The sequence below is a fragment of the Nerophis ophidion genome, linkage group LG03 (assembly GCF_033978795.1).
Source record: "Nerophis ophidion isolate RoL-2023_Sa linkage group LG03, RoL_Noph_v1.0, whole genome shotgun sequence".
NCBI classification, from domain to species: Eukaryota; Metazoa; Chordata; class Actinopteri; order Syngnathiformes; family Syngnathidae; genus Nerophis; species Nerophis ophidion.
This window is the reverse complement of record NC_084613.1, coordinates 69,077,245-69,103,927: the sequence shown is the minus strand read 5'-3', so window position 1 is coordinate 69,103,927 and position 26,683 is coordinate 69,077,245. Positions and strand designations below refer to the sequence as shown.

The 26,683-nt window shown below is 40.5% G+C and overlaps 1 protein-coding gene across 2 annotated transcripts in view; it reads right to left on the bottom strand.

Moving 5' to 3' along the window:
• The window catches only part of ppp2r5ca (protein phosphatase 2, regulatory subunit B', gamma a), a 76,637-nt gene that overhangs the window by 40,627 nt on the left and 9,327 nt on the right, over positions 1–26,683 (bottom strand). The window contains exon 1 of one of the 2 annotated variants that reach the window (XM_061895938.1): positions 16,575–16,790. The exons of the other annotated variant lie outside the window; for it this stretch is intronic. Coding sequence (XP_061751922.1) covers positions 16,575–16,668 — 94 coding nt within the window. The 5' untranslated portion in view covers positions 16,669–16,790. Of the gene's footprint in view, positions 1–16,574; positions 16,791–26,683 lie in introns of those variants that run through there. 2 annotated transcript variants of the gene reach the window in all.

Sequence of the window (26,683 nt, the reverse complement as noted above, 5' to 3'; positions counted from 1 at the left end):
ACAATCATGAGAGACAAGAACACACATGGACAATGTGTATTCTTGTAGTACGCCATCTGGCTAGCAGCGTACAAATAAAACATGAAATGGGGGATAAAACTTCACACATGCTGTAATAAGATTGTTCAGGTTTTTCAGTCAGTACAGATTGTCTCATAAGGATTGTAAATAGGCTACTTTTGTTTTGTTTTTTAAAGTGCAGTTCCCTTTTCAGAAATGGAGCACAATGACAACATAAAAAATAAAGCATATATGTTAATACTAATAAATAACACAGATTTGTTTTAAACGTATAGTTGAGGGCTTAGTAAACAAATATTTTGTCCAAAACAATGTATTTTTATTTTTACAGAATTTTGTGACATGTAAGTTGAACGGGATAGTAATGTGTGTACTTCAATACACTACAGTGCAATATTACGATAAATATTGTAGTACGACAAATTAAAAAAAACACAAATATGGTTATGTCCGAGCGATTAAATGATCATGATCGTTGATCGCAATTAATTTGAGTTTGATCATGGTGATCATCTGGTATTTCCTCGATCAAACATGGCGGGTAGGGAAGCTAGCGATGCTCAGTATAATCCTGTACGGAACAACCCGCCTTTATATATTGTGATTTGTGTCTTTGTGTATGTTTGCGTGTCAGTGTCGGCGCTGGGAATCAACATTTTTTGGGGTCCCACATTTTTGTAACCATTTTGAAAACAAATGAAAGGGACAAGCGGTAGAAGATGGATGGTTGGATGATAAATATATGCATTATGCCGTTATATCTCACATTATATATTGTGTTTTTGAAAAAGGTAGTCATTAAAATATATATATATATATATATATATATATTCAGTTATAAACGTTCATTCACTTTCTTCTTTCCTTCATGGATCTAAACGTTACCGCTGCCGGTAGTTTTTTCTATATTTGTATTCATTCAAATTTAGGTGTATTTATTTCAGCATAAAAGTGTAAAAAGTGTTTTGCCTTGGTCATAACAATATGATAATCGTGTGCCATGGGATACATACATTATTTATCCATCCATCCATTTTTACCGCTTATTCCCTTTGGGGTCGTGTGGGGTGCTGGTGCCTATCTCAGCTACAATCGGGCAGAAGGCGATGTACACCCTGGACAAATCGCCACCTCATCCCAGGGCCAACACAGATAGACAGACAACATTCACACACGAGGGCCAATTTGGTGTTGCCAATCAACCTATCCCCAGGTGCATATCTTTGGAAGTGGGAGGAAGCCTGAGTACCCGGAGGGAACCCAGGCATTCACAGAGAGGACATGCAAACTCCACACAGAAAGATCCCGAGCCCGGGATTGAACCCTGACTACTCAGGACCTTCGTATTGTGAGGCAGACGCACTATCCCCTCTTCCACCGTGAAGCCCACATACATTATTTATTAAATGCTTGAATCTCTAGAGTCTACATCAACTTCAGCTCTGTCGATTCAATTTTTTTAGATGTTTTTTTGTTTGTTTTCTGCCCTTTTTGTGAAAGAAAACTTTGTTTTTGATGGCAAACACACAAAATATGCAAATTCTTCCACAAAAAAATATTTTTCATAGTGAAATATTTGATGTGAAGTAATCGGAGCTTTGGATATGTCAATAAAGTTATTTCTAATCAATCAGACCCACATGCGGACATGACGTGACACGCACTGCAGGGCTGTACAGCGTGAGCATTTCAGCCGCTTATGCCAATATAAATACGCTGAGCGAGCATTGGAGGAAAAAAAAGTGGCACATGAGTTAATAGAGATTTCAACCCTTTCATCCCATTGTTCTCCTAAAATACATGTCTAAATTTGATCAAACAAGAGCAAAACTGTCACCCATCTGTATAGATATGTTTGAAATAAAATTAAACCATGACCATAACCATATTGACAAGTGACTGATGTGGAAGTGTCACTGCATGTGTCCCTCCATCCTGCACCATGCACAGACAGGAGCGTAGGTCTTAGTTGTAGGAACTGGTCAGTAAAAGGCAACGTTTTTTTCACAACCTTAAATCTTGACATTAACTGCACTGTGTGCTCCTAACTACAAGGGTTGGAGGGAATACTGAACAACAAATCAATGAACATACAGCCATGGAAGCACATTCAATCTATTTATTAAGGAGAGGTAACACCAACCAGTGAACGATTCAAAAGAGATGCCATTAGAACCGACAATCTGCCGCTGCTAGCCTGATAAGCTAACAAAAACAGCTTAAGCTAAAATTCCTGTAAAACTCAGACGGAGCTGGACTCCCTGTCACAACACATCACTAGGCAATGCCTTTTAAAAAGGCACACACACTGCTTTTATATGAATCTTATCTCGACTGCATTATGCCAGATATTTGAATTTTATTTTAGTGAGTAACCCATTTACTGTACCTAGTAATTGATTACAATTATCAAAGAGTCTCATGTTAGTAATTTAATTACTTTTTGGTAACTTTAAAAAACTATTTTTAGAACTCAGTCAGCTGTCACACTTCACCATGAAGCAGTTGGCAGGTTGGTGTTCCTGGCTAAAATGTGTGTATGTGCTATAATAATGTTTACTTATAAAACCACTAGTGTTAAAGGTCAAATATTTTAAAGTTGCTGCTGACATTTAAGCATGTCCTCCTAAACCAGGGTGTTTTATTTCAGTTTGTTCTTTCGTGAAGATTGGAGATTACGTTTGATATTTTTCCTTATCTCAAACACCTCAAACTTTTTTTACTTGTTGGTACTGTTTTTGTGTATTTGAGATCCCCATCAGTCCTGAAAATTAAAAATCAAGGCATGGTGGAGATATGTTGTAACAGCAACGGATATTTCCATTTATTGGTTAGTTTATGGGCCAAACTACTATGTCCATACACTCGTGTTAGCGATAGTGCTCTTATAGTTTAGGGATGTTTTATGTGTTTCATTAAGCACTACAGTAGGCCTTATGATGGCATTGTGTTTATATGAATGAGTGGATATGTGTACATTATTTGAGTGTTAATAATGAACTTGTGATATTTCATTTTGCTACAAAATGTTTTCTGTGTGACAAAAAAATTGTGCTACTAATTTTTTATTTATTTTATATTTAGTAGCACCAGTGCTACAAATGAAAAAATGTACAGCCCTGCACTGCAGTGTTTACAAAAGTAAAAATGGATTCAACTCTTGACATCTCAGCACTGGCGCATTTTTGGCAACTTCAAGTATTTGGTGCTATCAAAGTGAACATTTTCTGAACCAAATTATTGAGCGTAGAAGTTTAAAAAGGAAGAGGATAGGTATTTTGGCTGCGGCAGTTTTCAGGAATTTTTGCTTCGACGTCTGCTCGAGGAGCGTGTCTTGAGGGCGAGCAGTCAAGAGACAAGAGTGGTGCAAGTTTCATGCGAGTTCCTAAAACATTTTATTTTCGCCTGTTTTCTGCTCCGTTGTCAACTATTTATCTTATAATAATCATGAGGAGGGGAAGGGGGGGGGGCACGCGGGCCTGCAGCGGAACGGGGTGTGCAAGGACAGGCCACAAAGACAGCGACGGGTGAGTAGATGGCCCAGGTGGGTCTAATATAATTACATGTCTTTATTAGCAGTAGCCGGGACGAGACACGGCAGTTGGAGTGGGAGTCAGAGAGAGAGAGACGGACTAAGGAAAAAGACAATTTGCTGGAAAGCAAAAGCCTTGCACGACTTATGAAAATAAAACAGTGTTGTACCCTGAAATCCGGGCAGTGTGAGGTGGTAAGCAAAACCCACTAGAGGGCAATCCATTTTGGCAAATAATTATGACGTTCAAAGCATTTTGATGACTTTCTGGTCAGATAAATGGGATTGTTCACAATGAGGACGCATTGCATATTGGGGAGGATGTTCGTAAAGAAATTATCGATGTCATTATCGAATCCTCTTATCGAATTTCTTATCTAATCCATATAGGTTGTTGTGTGTGCACCTTGTGTGTGCATTGAGTTCCAAAAACCATATATGTTATGTGACTGGACCGGCACGCTGTTTATATGGAGGAAAGATGGACGTGACTGAGGACAGCATGTGGGTGTTTAAGGGTGTAGGTTTCAGGTAAGAGAGGACGCTAAAGGCACGCCCCGAGTGAGCATATAGTGCTGCTATGTGTGTTGTAAATAAAACAATTGCCGACAAACACATCACCAACATGGACAAGGTGCCGCTCACTTTCAACATCCCGGTGAAGGACACAGTGGAGAAGAAGAGGACCAGCACGGTAGCGAAACAATACGCACAACGGAGCGAGAAGTCGGCATTTATTGTTGTGCTAGCTTGCTATGCTAATGGACATGAAACTGCCATCTATGGGGATTTTCGAGTCGAAGACGCTGCCGAAAGAAAAGTTTCCACCTGGAGTCATCATTAAGGCACGACGAAGGACATGCGTGTAAACAGGACGTTCAAAGTGAAGTTGTGAGCGTCATGGGAGCGATGGATGACAGACGAACACAGCTTCACGAATACCGGGAGGCAGCGAGTTCGCCAAAATTTGTGAATGGCTGGTGGATGCTTGAGCCAACGTTTCCAGTGTTTCCCCCAGAAAATGTGTTAAGGTGGTGACTCTCCGGCGGACAGACCGGGGAAGGGGGTGGGTGGTTCTAAGGATCGGTGTAACTCCGCCTGTCGCCATCACGTCTCCACCTCGTCGCCGCCACCACCACAGCCTGGGGGGCGCAATAGACTACACGCTGTGGTAACATAGGCCGGCTGCGTCGCGTGAAGAAGCCTACAACTTTTGGTGGTTTTCCGCTCCATTTAATGAATGGCGATATATATCTTGATATTTGTCCGTAAAGTAAAAACAAAACAGTCCTAGTTACCTGAGATACTAAAATAATGACCAACAAAGTCAAATGATTGACTTACTCGTAAGCGTTAGCAATAAGCTTTTCAAAAAAAAAGTTAAAAGTGGGGCCACATGCTGACATATGCTTAGCGTCGCATGAAAAAGCCTACAACTTTTGGTGGTTTCCGCTCCAATTAATGAATGGCGATATATATCTTGATATTTTGTCCGTAAAGTAAAAACAAAACAGTCCTAGTTACCTGAGATACTAAAATAATGACCTACAAAGTCAAATGATTGACTTACTCGAATGCGTTAGCAATAAGCTTTTCAAAAAAAAAGTTAAAAGTGGGGCCACATGCTGACATATGCTCAACTCCATCCATCCATCCATTTGCTACCACTTGTCCTTTTTGGGATCTCTCCTAAATGTATTACAGCATTTGGGGAAACCTGTAGTGGATTTTTATTATGTAAATGTTATTTTTTTGTCAACATGAGATAGCAGGCACCCTGCCGTTCAAAACAAGGCTGCTACATTACTAATGATTAATGTCACTATACCTAAAAAAAAATAGTACAATAGCAATAGGAGAGACTATTTATCCATGAACATAATGAAGTTCATGTAGGCTTCATGATGCAGTTACATTATAATATCAACTATCAGACACAGAAACTCTTAATTTAACACAATGTCCTTTTTTGCTGCTTCAACACAGCTCAATCAACACAGAAAAAGGTCAAGTGAAATTGTAAGTCAATAATGCTTGTCTTTCTCAGACAGACAGGGCTTTGCGGTCCGTAATACACACACACATTGCACAGTGAGCTAACGTTACGCTGAAGGTTAACTAGCCTCCACCTCAAGGACTTCGAGCGAGCTGAGCTACCGCTTCTTGTTAGAACAGGGGCGGGAACCTTTTTGGCTGAGAGAGCCATGAAAGCCAAATATTTTAAAATATATTTCTGTGAAAGCATATCAGATTTTTTAACAATGAATACAACTAAATGCGTGCATTTTTTAAGTAAAACCAACATTTTTAGAGCATAAGAAGTCTCTAATTATTTTTGATAACATTGTTATTTCTTGAACAAATGCGGTAGAAAACGGATGGATGGATTAAAATGCATGAGAATGTTTTATATATTGAACATTATTTTTAACATCATGATTACCAGCGGAATTATTCATTACTTATCGTGTTAAGCAATGTCAGCTAAGATTTATCGGAGAGCCAGATGCAGTCATCAAAAAAGCCACATCTGGCTCTAGAGCCATAGGTTCCCTAGAACGTCAACGGGCTCATAGAGATGTTACTAGTAGTTGACTGGGAGGTGTTTTATTATCATTTGGGGAGAGTCCGCTGCCTTACCTGCTAAAAACACCTTTCTGCTCACTCCACGTTACATGCGCTCTGATCTGCTTTTAACCAATCAGATGGTTCAGTGGGTGGGACAATGTTGGGTGCTGCAGAAACATACCGACAAAGACAAACGCAGAACTAAGCAGAATAGCTTGTTAAGACTTTTTTTTTTTTATTGTTAAGACTTTTTTTTAGGCGATGGCTATTATATCCCTGTAATGTTTGTCTGATCTTGAATGGGATTGTGCTGAAAATTGTAATTTTCCTTAAGGAACTCTCCTGACGGAATAAAGTTCTATCTAATCTAATCTAATTTATTGTTAAGGCGGCCACCTTAACAACAATGCGCTGAAGAAACCCTGGTGTCTGCTTGCACTGTTGTTCGGGCTTTCGCAAAAGCCAGCATCTTTTCCGAGGAGCCCCAAGGCAACGAGACTGACTCTGAAAATGACGAGAGGGAATCTGGCGTGTTTGATGGAGAACTTGCCCAGCTGTTCATTTCGGACACAGAAGATGAGGACTTTGATGGATTTGTGGATGAGGATGGATCAAAAAATAATGTGAGTACATTGATAAATACTTCAATCAAGTACAACCAAACTCAGTTTTGCTCCTGCTGTCTTTTTAAAGCAGCGCCCATGCATGCTAGCGTATGTTTAAACATGCCTGCGCCCCAAAATACGCTGCACCTTATCTATGCGTTAAATACAGAAATAACAACCGTAACTGACACGGCGTCTTTTAATACGCTGCGCCCCATGGTTGCAAAATTACGGTATAGTGGCTTCAATAACGGGAACCGGCTCTCAAAAAGGAATTTCGAATCAATGGAATTGGCTCTTCTCTTATCGAAGCATCGGGAGAACCGGTTTTCAAACATCATCCCTATCGCGTGCTGTATGTATCCAATTTATTTCTACATACGAAAAAGGCCTAGGTCGAATATGAAAAATCAGGAATTGCACTGATCACACGGACAGGAAAATATCTGATACAAGTCGTATTTGGGCAAAAAAAAAAATGGAATTGACCTGCAGTGTGAAAAAGGCCACTCGGTAAAAGTTTAACCTCAGCCAGCCTGTATGTCAGCCGGGTATCCTTCCTCGCCTTCCTAAGCCTCATCTTTGCCTCCTTCCTTGCGCTTACAACAAATCACGGTGACCCGCTAGTCTCGCTCGATCATTTGGGATGTTGCGCTGTAGTGAAAGTCACTCAAAAGAAATTGCTTGTGGCAGTCACGAATCTCCATAGTGCTTATACCAGCTGCATTCTGGGTACACCCTGGTCAAGTCGCCACCTCATCGCAGGGCCAACACAGATAGATATGACCTCTTTAATAAATATCTTCTGGAAGCACTGGGACACATCTTCATTGATGCTCAATTAGGGGTCTAACAGTTGATCGATATCCATCCATTTTCTACCGCTTGTCCCTTTCAGGGTCGCGGGGGGTGTGTGCTGGAGCCTATTATCGATTTATAATCCTGAGATTCAACTGCATCGATATGTGCTCTGCATAGTTGCGTTCCGGGAAGATAGGAATTAACCCAACATCGATTTTAAAAGGCAATCGCTCGATTTTATTGGTACTAGAAAAAAGAAAACATTGGTTTTAAGAACGGCAGACTTTTCATGAAGTTTGCCACTTTTGATGAAAAGGACAATCAACATGATTCAAGTCTGTCTTCCCCTCTGTGGCGTCATCAAAACAAAAATGGCGGATTCCTACGGTGGTCGATAAAGGTCATTCATACCAAATGCAAACTCCACATGACAACATCAATGACTATTACACAAAAACTTTCAGCCGCAGAACAATTGTAAAAAGGCAGTACAAATAACAAAAACAACACAATAATATAAAGTCACAAGTTAACTTTAAACCACCGAGACTGCGACAAACAAAACAGAAGTGACAGCGGAACAAATTCGCCGAAGGACCAGCTTGAGACGGGAAGGTTAAAAATAGTGTAATAAACACTCACAGTATATTAACTAGGGCTGCGAATCTTTGGGTGTCCCACGATTCGATTCAAAATCAATTTTTTTCCAATTCAACACGATTCTCGATTCAAAAAACATTTTTTCCCGATTTAAAAGGATTCTCTATTCATTCAATACATAGGATTTCAGCAGGATCTACCCATCTGTTGACATACTAGCAGAGTAGTAGATTTTTGTAAAAAGTTTTACATTTGTAAAGGAAAATGTTTTATCAACTGATTGCAATAATGTAAATTTGTTTTTACTATTGAACGAACAAAAAATATGACTTATTTTATCTTTGTGAAAATATTGGACACAGTGTGTTGTCAAGCTTATGAGATGCGAGGTAAGTGTAAGCCACTGTGACAATATTGTTCTTTTTTTTATTTTTATAAATGTCTAATGATAATGTCAATGAGGGATTTTTAATCACTGCTATGCAAGAAATCATAACTAATATTGATGTTGTTGATAATATTCATTTTTGTTTCACTACTTTTGGTTTGTTCTGTGTCGTGTTTGTGTCTTCTCTCAATTGCTCTGTTTATTGCAGTTCTGAGTGTTGCTGGGTCAGGTTTGGTTTCGGAATTGGATTGCATTGTTATGATATTGCTCTGTATTGTTTTGTTGGATTGATTAAAAAAAAATTAAAAAATAAACATAAAAAATAAATATTTTTAAAAATGAGAACCGATTCTGAATCGCACAACGTGAGAATCGCGATTCAAATTTGAATCGATTTTTTCCCCATCACCCGTAATGTTAACATTATTGACTGAAAAAAAAGTGGTCACAATTCACTTACGTTCCAACTTTGTTCATTACACCCTCGACCATTTGGTCCGCGTGTCAGCCAAACTTGTTCGCTGTCATTTCCCATTTATGATGTTTTGTGTTAATTAAATACGAGTAGTAGCTAATGAAACCATCGCTCATGTAATTTGAACAGTTTTGGTGGCACTTAATTTCTCAGGCAAATCTACTTTAAATTCAACCTGCAGGAATTTTGGCTGCACTTTATTTTTGATATTGTTATTGCATTATTTTAATGTTGAAAAACAACGGCAAAAGTAGCAGGCAAATCTACTGTTAAAATGTCAGTTACAGTACTTTTTTTTGAATATGTGTAGAAATTTTAAAGATATGAGAAGAAAAGGTTTCCTCTTGTTATTTCAACCTAAAAGTGTTGGTTTCACTTTATTCAAATAAGATGTGAATGCATTGGCCATTGAATGTGTACTTGCTTGTTTTTATCCATTATTCATTTATAGCTAGTTCACTTAGAAGAAATAACAGGCACAGAGTAAACTTTACCTTCAGTATCCAGTATTTATTTTATGGTCATACAGTTTAATTTTGGGGCCAAAAAGTTAGTGATTTGATTTGAAATCACTGAATTTTTTCAGATCGATTCATTGTACAAAAAAATAATATCATCCCTGAACCGCATCGAAAACAATTATTCGAATCGAATTGTTACAGCCCTTTTTTTTATTCACCGCCGATCACCTCTGGACGATAATTTATTGCAACTAACAGAGGGTAACTGTGTATCTCCAAACACAGTGTTGAGCTGCTCCCCAAAGTAAATATTAATTACCTCCAGGACGGTCAATAAACGCCCTATCTTAGTACCTTAAAGTACCAGTAGAGTGGAAAAACAAGTTGCCCGTATATTGACTCTATTATCATATATATTTGATTTACGACAACAAAAGACTTCTAAAGATTGCAAACAATTAGATATGATAAAAAAAATAAAAATAGTATCAAAGGGTTTCCCCTAGACTGCATAAAATACCTGCGGTTTTAGGGGGTCCTGTTATGGGCATGATATGGTCACCATGACAGCAGACTAATTCGCATAATTTTCTCTGGTGATATTTTTTTTCTTTTAAAAAGGGTCAAAAAATGTAAACATAGTTAAGAAGAAATCTGTTATTAATTGGTATTAAGATTTTTAAATAACTTTGCCATATTTAGGGTCCGCCCTGCTATGGCAAAGGACTCCATGTCCTTTGCCATGGCAAGGACCCTATTGAATCTGTAACGTTTATTTCAATTGTTGCTGCTTATTGTAGAATTTACTTTGTCGAAAAGTTTTCAAGTATCTCGCGACTTTTAATGACTTTTATGACAATCAACTAGCAACTAATCTAGCATCTTTTTCTGGTGTTATGAAATATTCTCATGTTTAAAGACTACTTCTGTCCCTCGATGTCCCTGACGAAAGAGGGGAGCTGCAGCAATAATGACATCACAATTGCTTCGCGCTGTTGCTAAAGTTGGGCTTTTTCTCCTTAAAAGACGCCACTGTCCTCTTAATATTTGCACATTTTGTAGATGGCTGTCTTTGGGTATATCTGGGATGTATCAAAATTACATCAACATTGCAGACATGCTGAACATGCTCCAGGCAATGACGTGCGTTTTGTTTGCATCCAGTTTCGAAAAACATCAATTGTGTGTGTGTGTGTGTGTGTATGTGTATATATATATATATATATATATATATATATATATGGCCCTGCGATGAGGTGGCGACTTGTCAAGGGTGTACCCCCCCTTCCGCCCGATTGTAGCTGAGATAGGCGCCAGCGCCCCCCGCAACCCCAAAAGGGAATAAGCGGTAGAAAATGGATGGATGGAAGGGATGTTGCTAAAGTTGGGTTTTTCTCCTTAAAATACGCCACTGTCCTCTTAATATTTGCACATTTTGTAGATGGCTGTCTTTGGGTATATCTGGGATGTATCAAAATTACATCAACATTGCAGACATGCTGAACATTCTCCAGGCAATGACGTGCGTTTTGTTTGCATCCAGTTTCGAAAAACATCAATTGTGTGTGTGTGTATGTGTATATATATATATATATATATATATATATATATATATATATATATATATGGACCTGCGATGAGGTGGCGACTTGTCCAGGGTGTACCCCCCCCTTCCGCCCGATTGTAGCTGAGATAGGCGCCAGCGCCCCCCGCGACCCCGAAAGGGAATAAGCGGTAGAAAATGGATGGATGGATGGACACATACATATATATATAAATACACATATATATATATATATATATACATACATATATACACACACACACACATACATATACACACAGACATGTGTGTGTGTGTGAGTGTGTGACGACCAGCTGGTCTTAATGTTTGATGTATGTGTGGTTTGGATTCGATGTCAGTTTTTCGTCATGTTTGCAAACACACCGCCCGTGCCTGAAAGGTGATTGCAGAGAATGAGCAAGTGTTGTATGTATGGGGAAGAGCAGACCCACATAGACGAAAGTGTTTGCACACAATGTAAAACCTGTTGGAAGTAGGGCTGGGCGATATATCGATATAGACGATATATCGCGGGGTTGTCTCTGTACGATATAGAAAATAAATGTATCGTGATATTTGAGTGTACATTCTCACGCAGTTGCTTTTAGCTGCGGGCATTAGACTACAGGCTCTCCTCGCTCTTTCCTCTTTCACCTTCTCACAAACAGAAAGCGCACCTTCTTACATACGTCACGTCATACATCACATATGTATACGCCCTCGCGGAGCAGAGAGGTAGCAGCAAGGGTAACGTTAGCTGTGATGCTAGCATGTGTGATGCATGTTTTCACTCTACCGGTACTTTTTAAGTGTCATTACCACTGGAAGACGGGGCTAAACACGTTTCACACAGACTAAGAGCAAGCCAGGAACAGGCATGCTAATCGCTAAGCTAGCTTGAAATACAATAAATAATTTATTCAAGGGACAAGCAGTAGAAAATGGATGTATGCAAGTTATTTAAGGAGGTGTAGATTTTTATTTTCACAAAATAGTTTTTGTTCATGTTAACAAAGTAATAAGTCCTTAGGCACAATTTGTAGCCAAAAAAAAATATTTAAAAAGGAGTAGTAGATAGTAGTTTTTATTTTTGCTTAATTATTGTGTACAACTGACTATTCGAACAGTTACAATAAATGAAAATAAGTGGTTTAAATATTGTGTTGCTATTAACTGTCAATTGCATTTAAAAATAGTTTATACATTTGCTAAACAGCATACATCGCTAATGAGAATATCTCAACATTTCGTTATTGTAGGTGTATTCTCATCATTATTAAAAAAAAAAAAAAGTAGCAGCTTTAACTTGCAAAGATGAAGGTGGACAAAGGATACTTTTCGGCAGTTGCTGAATTGCCCATGCAAATGCAAACAAGGACCACCTGTTCATTTGAATTCATACAACACCACTCTAAAACAGCACTCATTTGCCTGGAACAATAGGAAGCACAAGCGGCACACTTAAAGCTGCAAAACCTTACATAACACTGATGGAAAGATCCTGTAGAAAAGATTACTTATGAGCAAGGGTCAGAATGATACAGGCAGTGGCTCAATAGAATGCAATCAATAATTGCCCTGGGTTGCATGCAGTTAGGGCCAAAGCTGCAGAGCACAGTGGGGACAAGCGTGAGTCTTAATACAGTACATTGTACAAAGTGTGACAATGGTTTTAAAAAAATAAAGCTACGAAGCTGTGCAGACTGACAACATATGAGAGTCAATATCACTCAATAAGTATGTCATTAATTGCATTTTAATGCTGTCAAGCCCAATGACAAGGAAATCAAATCATCGTCATAAAATTGCAATTGAATAACAAGTTAGTATATGTTAACTACACAATGTCACCAGTGGCATATTATCTTTACACATTTTCCTTAATTGATTTGATTGAGACTTTTATTCGTAGATTGCACAGTACAGTACACATTACGTACAATTGACCACTAAATTGATTGATTGATACTTTTATTAGTAGATTGCACAGTACAGTACATATTCCGTACAATTGACCACTAAATGGTAACACCCGATTAAAGTTTTTAAACTTGTTTAGGTCGGGTCCATGTTAATCAATTCATGGTATAAATATATACTATCAGCATAGTATACAATAATATTCATCATCATCAGAGTATATTAGGGGTGTAACGGTACATGTATTTGTATCGAACCGTTTCTGTACGGGGGTTTCGGTTCGCCACGCGGGCGTACCGAACAAGTTCGGAAGCTCTGCTTTCTGCCTCTGTCTCTGCCTCATTGTCCCGCCCACACAACCATCTGATTGGTTACATACAAAGCCAATTAGCAGTGCGTATTCAGAGCGATGTAACAGCCAATCAGCAGTGCGTATTCAGACTTCAGAACGATGTAGTCAATGCTATAGCGTTGAGCAGATATTCGTCTAGCAGGGGAGGAGCCTACTCTACCCAAATTATAAAAACACTTCCCAGTCACAACTATTACAAACATCACTATGAGCACGTTGACCTTCTAGAAACTTAAACTGCAGCTCAGCTCGCTCACAGTATAGGCTTGAGATGAAGGCTAATTAGCTTTTAGCGAAACGTTAGCTCATTTTTCTGTGTGTGTGTGTGTGTGTGTGTGTGTGCTTGTCTTAGGGGCAGCAAAGCCCTGTCTTGAACTCCATTGTGTTTAGGGATGAATAGTCTCTCCTATTGCAATTGTACTATTTTTCAGCAATAGTTACATTAATCATTAGTAATGTAGCAGCCTAGTTTTGAATAGCAGGGTCCCTGTTATCACATGTTGATAAAAATACAACATTTACATAATAAAAGTAAACTACAGGCTTCCCAAATGCTGTAATAAATTAAGCATGATAAGTTGACATTAAACAGTTTCAATGGAAACTGTTTAATGTTGCACCTTTTATACGTAGAAGAAAGGTTTTTTCATTTTATTTAATCAAAGCAACAACTTGAGGCAGTTTAATGTGGATTAACGTGGGCAGAATTATTATAGTGTTCCCAATGTTAAAAGGATAAAGCCATTGTTTACAAATTTGGTAAATAAATAACCAAAAAATGTATATTTTGTTGATTTCTTACTGTACCGAAAATGAACCGAACCGTGACCTCTAAACCGAGTTACACACCGAACCGAAATTTTTGTGTACCATTACACCCCTAGAGTATATACATTAATTTACATTATTTACAATCCGGGGGGTGGGATGTGGGGGGGTTGGGGTTTGGTTGATATCAGCACTTCAGTCATCAACAATAATATCATCTGAGAAATGGACATTCAAACAGTGTAGGTCTGACTTCGCAGGATATGTACAGCGAGCAGTGAACATAGTGAGCTCAGAAAGCATAAGAACAAGTATCATATTTCCTTGAATTGCCACAGTGCCTATAGTATGCGCCTGCCTTGAATTACTGCCGAGTCAAACTCGCTTCCCAAAATAATTAGCGCATGCTTAGTATTACCACCTGGTCAAACTCGCATAAAGGGAAGAAGATTAAGAGTTATTCAGTAGGATTTAAGGTGCAAGCTTACATCACACTAAAATTTTTACTGCATGCCTTTGGTAAGTGCCGGAGTGAGAAGAGGTTAGGGCTGGCGATATATCGATATATATCGCGGGTTTGTCTCTGTGCAATGAGAAAATGACTATATCGTAATATTTGAGTAGACGTTCTCATGCAGCTGCGGGAATTACACTCTCCCCGCTCTTTCCTGTGTCTCCTCACAGACAAGCAGGCGCACATTCATACGTCACTTACTGCCACTGCCCTCACCCAGCGGAGAGGTAGCGACGTGGCTAACGTTAGCTGTGATGCTAGCGGGTTGTTGCGGAAAAACAAGGTGCGAATCTCGTAACAAATGAAGGAAGTATTAATTCCCAAAAAAACAGCACGTCTGGCGGTGGTTCGGCTTCAAGCGGGAATACGTCGAATAGTCAACTTTAATTTGTCAAGTGTGGGGCACAAGCGTTGCTACCAAAAGTAGCATTACTGCTAATATGTAGCATCATTTGAAAAGTCACCTGCTAATAACTTTAATAAATACAGTTTTGGTAAATTGACTTAGTTGTGATTTCCTTCTCTGCATGAAAGTTTAATAAGTAGCATGTATTAGTGCAGTATAAACAAGAAGGTTTTAATATAGACACAGAATCATCATACTGCTCTGATTATATGCATCAAGTGTTCATTCAAGGCAAAGGTGAAATATTGTAATATATATCGTATGTCGCGATATGGCCTGAAAATATTGCGGTAATAAAAAAAGGCAGTATCGCCCAGCCCTAGAAGAGGTTTTAAAATAATTACCGCATGCTTACTTTTACCGCATGCCTTTGGTAAGCGCAGGAGTGAGAAGAGGTTTTAAATTAATTGGCGCCCCGGTGGGCTTCACGGTGAGAGAGGGGTTAGTGCGTCTGCCTCACAATACGAAGTTCCCGCAGTCCTGGGTTCAAATCCAGGCTCGGGATCTTTCCGTGTGGAGTTTGCATGTCCTCCCCGTGAATGCGTGGGTTCTCTCCAGGTACCCCGGCTTCCTCCCACTTCCAAAGACATGCACCTGGGGATAGGTTGATTGGCAACACTAAATTGGCCCTAGTGTGTGAATGTTGTCTGTCTATCTGTGTTGGCCCTGCGATGAGGTGGTGACTTGTCCAGGGTGTACCCTGCCTTTTGCCCGATTGTAGCTGAGATAGACGCCAGGGCCCCCCGCGGCCCCAAAAGGGAATAAGCGGTAGGAAATGGATGGATAGCACCCCGGTGGCAATTCAAGAAAATACGGAATACACATTTGATTATTTACATTTGTGAGCGTGAATGTTATCTGTGTTGGCCCTGCAATGAGGTGGCGACTTGTCCGAGGTGTACGTCGCCTTCCGCCCAAATGCAGCTGAGATACGCTCCAGCGACCCCAAAAGGGACAAGCGGTAGGATGGATGGATGGCATTTGATTGATTAATTAATTACAATAAATCCATCCATTTTCTACCGCTTATTCCCTTTGGGATCACGGGGTGCGCTGGTGCCTATCTCAGCTAAAATCGGGCAGAAGGCTTTACACCCTGGACAAGTCGCCACTTCATCGCAGGGTCAACACAGATAGACAGACAACATTCACACACTAGGGCCAATTTAGTGTTGCCAATCCTCTGAACTGTATGCTAATTTGGTGATGATTCGCCGAGCATGGAAGGACACCCAATTCATAATACTGGTAGCGCAATAACGTGGAATCAATGTTATACGGTGCTTCGGGGTCTGACGTCACTTCCGTTCGCGTCATAAATGGCGGGGGGATGGGCAAGGGGAGTAGTTAGCTAGCTAGCTAGTATAATGAGCGTTTTAGACGTATCCGTGCTCAATAACAATGCACACGGCTGGCTGTTGAGAGACACCCGGTTGTTTGGTACGCCAAAGCCGACTTTCGGTCTCGTTTTACACAGCTAAACGCGCTATGAGAAGTCGACGGGAGCCGGAGCACATCAACACACACACACACACACACACACACACACACACACCTTTCCCCGCGACAATACAGCAGGGATAATTAGACCGTACATACCTCTGAAGTGCATAAGAGCCACCGGCTGAAAAGGCCCGTTGGAATTCGGCGCATCCACAACCATTCTGTCTGCAGGTTTATTGCATGTCAACATGTAAACCTCAACCAGGAAGGCGATCCGCTCACTCAGGGCGAGAGGCCAGCCTCCATTTTAACACAAAGCAGATCAGAAAATGAAGCTCCCTGCCGCTGGAGGGAATAGCTACTTTGTGACGTCACTGGCCCAGGGAGGTCGCCGATTGGCCGAGCCCGGACCGCTCCGGTGCAATGGGAAGCGAGGCTCCCGCCATTGAGGACGAGCGATTGGCTGAGAGTGCGAGGAATTTGGTGCCTTGGTCCCGCCCCCCAGTTGCTGGAGCCTGGTGACGCTATGTGCTCTGGGAGCCAGGCCGTTCTACACATCATAGAGAAAGCTCCATTTTTTGAACGTAATTGCACACCTTGGCTCTTTTTTTTTAGGGATTTTGAACGTTATCTGTGTGAGCATTTTGGAGCTGGAAGGGAATCTTTGAAGCAAAAATATATTTGTACTAATGCATGCTTCAAGGATGGATGACTATGGACTGGACTCTCACTATTATGTTTGATCAGTGGTTCTTAACCTTGTTGGAGGTACAGAACCCCACCAGTTTCACATGCACATTCATCGAACCCTTCTTTAGTGAAAAATAAAATGTTTTTTTTTTTTTTTCAAATTCAATACAAAGTTATATGTTGTTTTTTTTTTACTAGTGCACAACATGAACATCCCCTTGTTCATGTTGTGCACTAAAACAGTTATGTCATCAAATCATTTTGACAAATGTAATAATTACAATTAAAGTGAGCTTTATATAATTACTCTAAGCATTCAATATATACATTTTCTTATCATGCAAATAAAGTAAATAGTCCCCTTTTGGCTGAAAAAACATAAAGCACCTTCCATAAAATGTAAATTAACTTAAAGAGTATTTAGGCTCCTACATTGTGCATGAACTCACAACAAATTACACACTTGTAAATTAGATGGAAATTTACAGGGAAAATTGTTTGGGGGGTAGCCATAATACTTAGACTTAAACTTCCTTTTTATTGTCATTCAAATGTTAACTTTACAGTACAGATATGCCGATTGGGAGATGTTTTTATTTACACGATTGATTGGTTGATTGATTGAATGAAACTTTTATTAGTAGATTGCAGAATGGAATTCATTTTTTTTTACTGAATGAAACACCCAGAATGTACATCAAAATAAAAAAAATGTGGGATTTACAATATTAACTATGAAGGATAAAACATTGAATATTGACAACATATGAACGTCACAAACCCTCTCTATCAACATTTTTTACAATCAAGCAGAATGCAACTAACACAGCGAAATATGAACGCAAAGGGTAAAAAGAAAAACCACCTACTGTCAGATATATCTGATGTATCACTAAGCTTTAGAACTTTGTTGTAAAAATCTCCTCCCGTGTCTGTCCCTGACACCCACATATCAGGCTCTGGAAAGACTCTGTGCAAACGCTCCCCACCCCCAATCTGAGCTGCTGTGACTAAAACGACCATAGTAACTAATACATCATGCAAAAGCACAGATTCCAACCATTGAAATGTTTTGTATAGTTCAAGACTTACGGTCATTAAAAAACATCACTGCACATCATAATGGCAGCTACACTTTCCATCCTAAAAATCTAAAAAAAATATTTGGGATTGTCCGGCGGGCCGGATTGAAAAGCTTAACGGGCCTTTTTTTGCCCAGATCTGTCATAGAGAAAGCTCCATTTGAACGTAATTGCACACCTTGGCCGTTTTTTTTAGGGATATTGAACGTTATCTGTCTGAGCATTTTGGAGCTGGAAGGGAATCTTTGAAGCAAAACTATATTTCTACTAATGCATGCTTCAAGGATAGAGGACTATGGACTGGACTCTCACTATTATGTTAGATCCACTATGGACTGGACTTTCCCAATATTATGCTAGACCAGGCCTGGGCAATTATTATGCCTCAGGGGGCCAAATTTAGAGAAAAAAATGTGTCTGGGAGCCGGTATATCTATATGGGAACACTAATACAAAACCTTACAACAATGTCTGATTGAATGCTAAAAACGTTATGACGGACCGCCTTAAAAACGGAATGGAATGTATTTTTTTTTACTGAATGAGAAACCCAGAATGTACATGAAAATAAAAAGAATGTGGGATTTACAATATTAACTATGAAGGATAAAACATTGAATATTGACAACATATGAACGTCACACACCCTCTCCATCAACATTTTTTACAATCAGGCAGAATGCAACAAACATAGCGAAATATGAACGCAAAGGGTAAGAAAAAAACACTTACTGTCATATCTGATACATCACTAAGCTTTAGAACTTTGTTGTAAAAATATCCTCTCGCGTCTGTCCCTGATACCCACATTTCAGGCTCTGGAAAGACTATTTGGAAACGCTCCCCACCCACGATCTGAGCTGCTGTGACCTACTGTAGTCTGAAAATGATGTTTTGTTGTTGAATGTTGGTGTTGTCCAGAGCTCGGCAGAGTAACCGTGTAATACTCTCCCATATCAGTAGGTGGCATTTGGTAGCTAATTGCTTTGTCGATGTCGAAAACAGTGGGAGGCAGGGTGCAGGTAAAAAAAAGTGCCTCGTGCTTAAACCAAAAATAAACAAAAGGTGAGTGCCCCAAAGAAAAGGCATTGAAGCTTAGGGAAGGCTATACAGAACAAAACTAAATTAAAAACAGAATGCTGGACAACAGCAAAGACAATGTACATCCGAACATCACATGACAATCAACAAAGTACCCACAAAGAAGGATAAAAACAACTGAAATATTCTTGTTTGTTAAAACAAAGCAGATGCGGGAGATATCGCTCAAAGGAAGACATGAAACTGCTACAGGAAAATACCAAAGAAAAGAGAAAAAGCCACCAAAATAGGAGCGCAAGACAAGAACAAAAACACTACACACAGGAAAACGGCAAAAAAGTTGAAATAAGTCAGGGTGTGATGTGACAGGTGGTGACAGTACACCTACTATGAGACAAGATCTATAGTGATGCATGCTTGGTTATGGTTTAAAGTCATATCCAACAATTGCAACGACAACTCTTTACCGTCAATTGAGTTTTGTTTTTTACTGATTTCTGCTGGTGGTGTGCATTGGCTCAAAAAAGGTTGAAAAACACTGCTCTAATCAACCCAACATGCACTTTTTTTTTTTTTTACATAGAATATAGAATGCATCTGCAGCGCAATGGTGTAAAAAAAAATCGCATAAAATCAATTTAAAAGTTTAATGCCTATGCTGGGGAATAATCACACTTCCACTATTCACCAGACGATGGCAACGCAGACTGGAACAGCAGAAAAGCTGTCAGTCAATCATGTTAATGAAACATGCACTGTTGCAGCTGACTTGCTTGGCTAAAACTATGTGATGATCATAATGCTCAATGGTGCTTATAGTGTATATTTAGGGACAAAATGGGCCCCTAGTGTACTCTACATGCTGTTAAATGACGGTTATGTCTCCGTTAAATGGCCATAAAAACCATTGAAAGTAGGCCAGCGACTGTCATTGCGTGTTATAAGTTCAAAGGCTTCTTAATTTTTCCCCCTTTATGTCAAAGCCATGGAAAATTTAGTGTGGTTTTAGGACAATAAACCGTTTATTTATACTTGTTTTGTCATGCTCTGTGGATATTGATTGACTATAGACTTCCTTTTTTATCGTCGTTGAAATCTGAACTTTACAGTACAGAACGTTTTGTAATACTTGAATCCAACAACTGTCCGATACAATAAAACTATCAAATGTTTGCAAAATATTACATAGCTAACCTGTTCATTATTCTCAAATGTACTTTTGCTGGGATGTTACTGACATCACGTCCAGCTCACATCCCGCCCAATAAATACTAGTGGTGGTCAAGCCAGCTTTGTTTTCAATGGGTACTATGCGCTTATTAGCCTTTCTCAAAGAAAAATGCCCTATCATTGCGTTGTTTTCAGCTGAGCGAATTGTTCAAATTGCGGAAAGGATAAACGTTTCTTCAGAGTCCCTCGAGAGGTTATCAAAAAGGGCGGAAAAGTGCAAGATTTGTGAAAACGAAGACAGAGAAGCAGCTCACACTCCAGTCCCAGGGGGCAGAGTCATAGAATGCATGAGTTTGCAGTGATTATTTTGTTAAAGGTTTGCTGGATATACATTTAATGGTTTGAGTACAAACCCCGTTGTCATATGAGTTGGGAAATTGTGTTAGATGTAATTATAAACGGAATACATTGATTTGCAAATCCTTTTCAACCCATATTCAGTTAAATGCACTACAAAGACAAGATATTTGATGTTCAAACTCAAACTTTATTTTTTTTTTGCAAATAATAATTAACTTAGAATTTCATGGCTGCAACACGTGCCAAAGTAGTTGGGAAAGGGCATGTTCACCACTGTGTGACATCACCTTTTCTTTTAACAACACTCAATAAACGTTTGGAAACTGAGGAAACTAATTGTTGAAGCTTTGAAAGTGGAATACTTTCCCATTCTTGTTTTATGTAGAGCTTCAGTCATTCAACAGTCCGGGGTCTCCGCTGTCGTATTTTACGCTTCATAATGTGCCACACATTTTCGACAGGAGACAGGTCTGGACTGCTGGCGGGCCAGGAAAGTACCCGCACTTTTTACGAAGCCACGCTGTTGTAACACTTGTCTTGCTGAAATAAGCAGGGGCGTCCATGATAACGTTGCTTGGATGATAACATATGTTGCTCCAAAACCTGTATGGACCTTTCAGCATTAATGGTGCCTTCACAGATGTGTAAGTTACACTTTCTTTGGGCACTAATACACCCCCATACCATCACAGATGCTGGCTTTTGAACTTTGCGCATATAACAATCCGAATGGTTATTTTCCTCTTTGTTCTGGAGGACACCACATCCTCTGTTTCCAAATGTAATTTGAATTGTGGACTAGTAGGATTACAGAACCCCTTTCCACTTTGCATCAGTCGATCTTAGGTGAACTCAGGCCCAGCCAAGCCGGCGGCGTTTCAGGATGTTGATAAATGGGTTTGGCTTTGCATAGCAGAGTTTTAACTTGCACTTACAGATGTAGCGACCAACTGTAGTTACTGACAGTGGTTTTATGAAGTGTTCTTGAGCCCATGTGGTGATATCATTTACACACTGATGTCGGTTTTTGATGCAGTACCGCCTGAGGGATCAAAAGTCCGTAATATCACTTACGTGCAGTGATTTCTCCAGATTCTCTTAACTTTTTGATGATTTTACGTACCGTAGATGGTAAAATCCCTAAATTCCTTGCAATAGCTCGTTGAGAAATGTTGTTCTAAAACTGTTCGACAATTTGCTTACAAAGTGGTGACCCTCGCCCCATCCTTGTTTGTGAATTACTTAGCATTTCATGGAAGCTCTTTTATACCCAATCATGGCACCCACCTGTTCCCAATTAGCCTGCACACCTGTGAGATTTTCCATATAAGTGTTTGATGAGCATTCCTCAACTTTATCAGTATTTATTGCCACCTTTCCCAACTTATTTGTCACGTGTTGCTGGCATCCAATTCTAAAGTTAATGATTATTTGCAAAATTATTTGTCAGTTTGAACATCAAATATGTTGTCTTTGTAGCATATTCAACTGAATATGGGTTGAAAATGATTTGCAAATCATTGTATCCCATTTATATTTACATCTAAAACAATTTCCCAACTCATATGGAAACGGGGTTTGTATTATATTGATATTATTTGTATTTCTTAAACATGTCATGGTTTGGGTCGCAGCTTATTGCGGGGTTCGTTCTCCCGAAAAGCAGACGGACGACTCCGGATGAAAGCGTGAGGTAGGATATGATTTATTACTCATAAATCATCCAACTTACGAAATAACGGCAAACAACAAAGGCAAGCATGACTAACACACGGGAAGCTAAGGCAAAAACTTAGTGCAGGTCACATAGAAGCTAACACTTAGCATAAACTACAGACAAGGCAAAACTCACGTAACAGGTGCATGTAGCAAACAGTGACGCCAGACTGAGCGCGGCGAGCAAGGTGAATAAATAGCTCTCTGATTAGCGGTTGACAGCAGCTGAGCATGGGACCACTAACCAGAGGCAGGTGAACCCAATTAATCCTCATGGTGACCAAAATAAACAAAACAGGAACTAAGGGAGTCCAAAACTAACAGAACAGAACTAACCAAAACATGATCCGGGCCACGGATCATGACAAAACACATGTTTCCATCCGTCCATCCATTTTCTACCGCTTATTCCCTTTTGGGGTCGCAGGGGGCACTGGCGCCTATCTCAGCTACAATCGGGCGGAAGGCGGGTTACATCCTGGACAAGTCGCCATCTCATCATAGGGCCAACACAGTTAGACGGACAGACAACATTCACACTCACATTCACACACTAGGGCCAATTTAGTGTTGCCAATCAACCTATCCCCAGGTGCATGTCTTTGGAAGTGGGAGGAAGCCGGAGTACTCGGAGGGAACCCACGCATTCACGGGGAGAACATGCAAACTCCACACAGAAAGATCCCGAGCCTGGATTTGAACCCAGGACTGCAAGAACTACGTATTGTGAGGCAGACGCACTAACCCCTCTGCCACCGTGAAACACATTTTTGTGGTAGAAAATGGTTGGAGGAATGGACATTTGATGGATTTATACATACCTACTCAGTAGCCTAATGGTGAGTGTCCACCCTGAGATCGGTAGGTCGTGATTTCAAACCCCGGCCGAGTCATACCAAAGACGATAAAAATGGGACCCATTATCTCCCTGCTTGGCAGTCAGCATCAAGGGTTGGAATTGGGGGTTAAATCACCAAAAATGATTCCTGGGCGCGGCACAGCTGCTGCCCACTACTCCCCTCACCTCCCAGGAGGTGAACAAGTTGATGGGTTGAATGCAGAGGACAAATTTCACCACACCTAGTGTGTGTGACAATCATTGGTACTTTACCTTTCTTTTTTTTAATATTTGCTACAAATGTTTCGAAAAGCACCATATCGGCGTGTTTAAATTAAAAAATTAAATGTGAGCAAAACCTAAAAGAGTTAAAGGCCTACTGAAACCCACTACTACCGACCACGCAGTCTGATAGTTTATACATCAATGATGAAATATTAACATTGCAACACATGCGAATACAGCCTTTTTAATTTACTAAATTGTCATTTTAAATTTCCCGGGAGTTTCTTGTTGAAAACGTCGCGGAATGATGACATGTACGCGTGACGTCAAGGATTGTTAGGAAATATTAGCGCTGCACACACACACACAGCTAAAAGTCGTCTGCTTTAACCGCATAATTACACAGTATTTTGGACATCTGTGTTGCTGAATCTTTTGCAATTTGTTCAATTAATAATGGAGAAGTCAAAGTAGAAAGATGGAGTTGGGAAGCTTAAGCCTTTAGCCACACAAACACAAGGTGATTCCTTGTTTAAACGTCCCGGAGGTGAAGCTTTCCAATGGATCAGAGCGGTCAATTGAACATGGATCTCGACCAAATGTCAACCAGCAGTTTTCGGTGAGAAAATTGTGGTGAAAAAGTTGCCACTTACCGGATATCAGCTGAGCTTGTGCCGTCCGTACAGCTGCTGTTGACTTCCATCAGACACTAACCTCAAAACACCCTTGGAAACACCCTTCCGACTATCAGGTACTAGCAAACTCACTAAAACACTAGCAAGACAACAGAAAGATAAGGGACTTCCCACAATTATCCTAGTAAATGTGTCTAAAAACATCTGAATCCGTCCCATTGCAATCGCGTTTGTTTTTCTTAACTTGATCTTTTTTTTTCAGTCCGTCGCTATCAATATCCTCAAACACAAATCTTTTATCCTCGCTCAAATTAATGGCGAAATTGTCGTTTTCTCGGTCCGAATAGCTCTTTTTGTTGGAGGCTCCCATTAAAAACAATGTGAGGATGTGAGGAGCCCTCAACGGGTGACGACATCGTCTGCGACTTCCGGTAAAGGCAGGGCTTTTCTGTTAGCGACCAAAAGTTGTGAACTTCATCGTCGATGTTCTCTACTAAATCCATCCATCTTCTTCCGCTTATCCGAGGTCGGGTCGCGGGGGTAGCAGCCTAAGCAGGGAAGCCCAGACTTCCCTCTCCCCAGCCACTTCGTCTAGCTCTTCCTGGGGGATCCCGAGGCGTTCCCAGGCCAGCCGGGAGACATAGTCTTCCCAACGTGTCCTGGGTCTTCCCCGTGGCCTCCTACCGGTTGGACGTGCCATAAACACCTCCCTCGGGAGGCGTTCGGGATACATCCTGACCAGATGCCCGAACCACCTCATCTGGTTCCTCTCGATGTGGAGGAGCAGCGGCTTTACTTTGGGTTCCTCCCGGATGGCAGAGCTTCTCACCCTATCTCTAAGGGAGAGCCCCGCCACACGGCGGAGGAAACTCATTTCGGCCGCTTGTACCCGTGGTCTTATCCTTTCGGTCATGACCCAAAGCTCATGACCATAGGTGAGGATGGGAACGTAGATCGACAGGTAAATTGAGAGCTTTGCCTTCCGACTCAGCTCCTTCTTCACCACAACGGACCGGTACAACGTCCGCATTACTGAAAACGCCGCACCGATCCGCCTGTCGATCTCACGATCCACTCTTCCCTCACTCGTGAACAAGACTCCTAGGTACTTGAACTCCTCCACTTGGGGCAGGGTCTCCTCCCCAAACCGGAGATGGCACTCCACCCTTTTCCGGGAGAGAACCATGGACTCGGACTTGGAGGTGCTGATTCTCATTCCGGCCGCTTCAAACTCGGCTGCAAACCGATCCAGTGAGAGCTGAAGATCCCGGCCAGATGAAGCCATCAGGACCACATCACCTGCAAAAAGCAGAGACCTAATCCCGCGGCCACCAAACCGGAACCCCTCAACGCCTTGACTGTGCCTAGAAATTGTGTCCATAGAAATTATGAACTGAATTGGTGACAAAGGGCAGCCTTGGCGGAGTCCAACCCTCACTGGAAATGTGTCCGACTTACTGCCGGCAATGCGGACTCTACTAAATCCTTTCAGCAAAAATATGGCAATATTGCGAAATGATCAAGTATGACACATAGAATGGACCTGCTATCCCCGTTTAAATAAGAAAATCTCATTTCAGTAGGCCTTTAAGCTTTTTACCAAAGGCAGCAATCACAAATGAAGCTTTCAGCACAAACACAACGTTGACGTCTATAGATATAAGTAGACAAAGATGTGGAAAAACACGACACTCGTAAAAGGCACGTGAAATGTAACCTTATGTAACTGTACCAGAGCAAATCTATGAATATTTATCCTGGAGAGTCTTGATACAAATTGATTGATCCAGTTGCACACAAAGAAGTTGTAGGCCATGAATTGATTAACGTGGACCCCGACTTAAACAAGTTGAAAAACTAATTCGGGTGTTACCATTTAGTGGTCAATTGTACGGAATATGTACTCAACTGTGCAATCTACTAATAAAAGTCTCAATCAATCAATCAATCAATCAATCAATCAATCAATCAATCAATCAATCAATCAAAAACCTCCATGCTTTTCCAAGTTTACATCTGTTTTATCATGTAGAATGGCGTCTGGAGAACAGTTGTTTGTTATGTCTGGGAACGCGACCAACCAATTTTTGATGTCACTCGACAAATCATTTATTTATAAAGTGTAGGGATCTATTCCTTTGCATAGTTAGATTTTTGGCTCATATCTGATTTTTGCCGAAAGATTTAAGCCCATTTTGTACTCACATAGTCCAGGCATGGCTTGCAAGATGAAAAGCCATCTTAGCTTAGTCGACCACCACTGGTTTTCACTTCCGGGAAGAAATCCCGTGTCTGATTACCAGCAATAATCTGCAACTTTTTTTTCCTATGCTTTGAAGGCTGTGGCTTTTAAAACGGTGCGGCAAATTTACAAATTTCTCTTTGTTAACAGCCATTATGTTTTGTATTGAAAAAAATGTTTTCATAGAACACGGTCACAGACACTGAAACGGTGTGTTGTTGTTTGTGCTATGGCGCCATCTTTTGGACGAATTCACTCACTCCAGG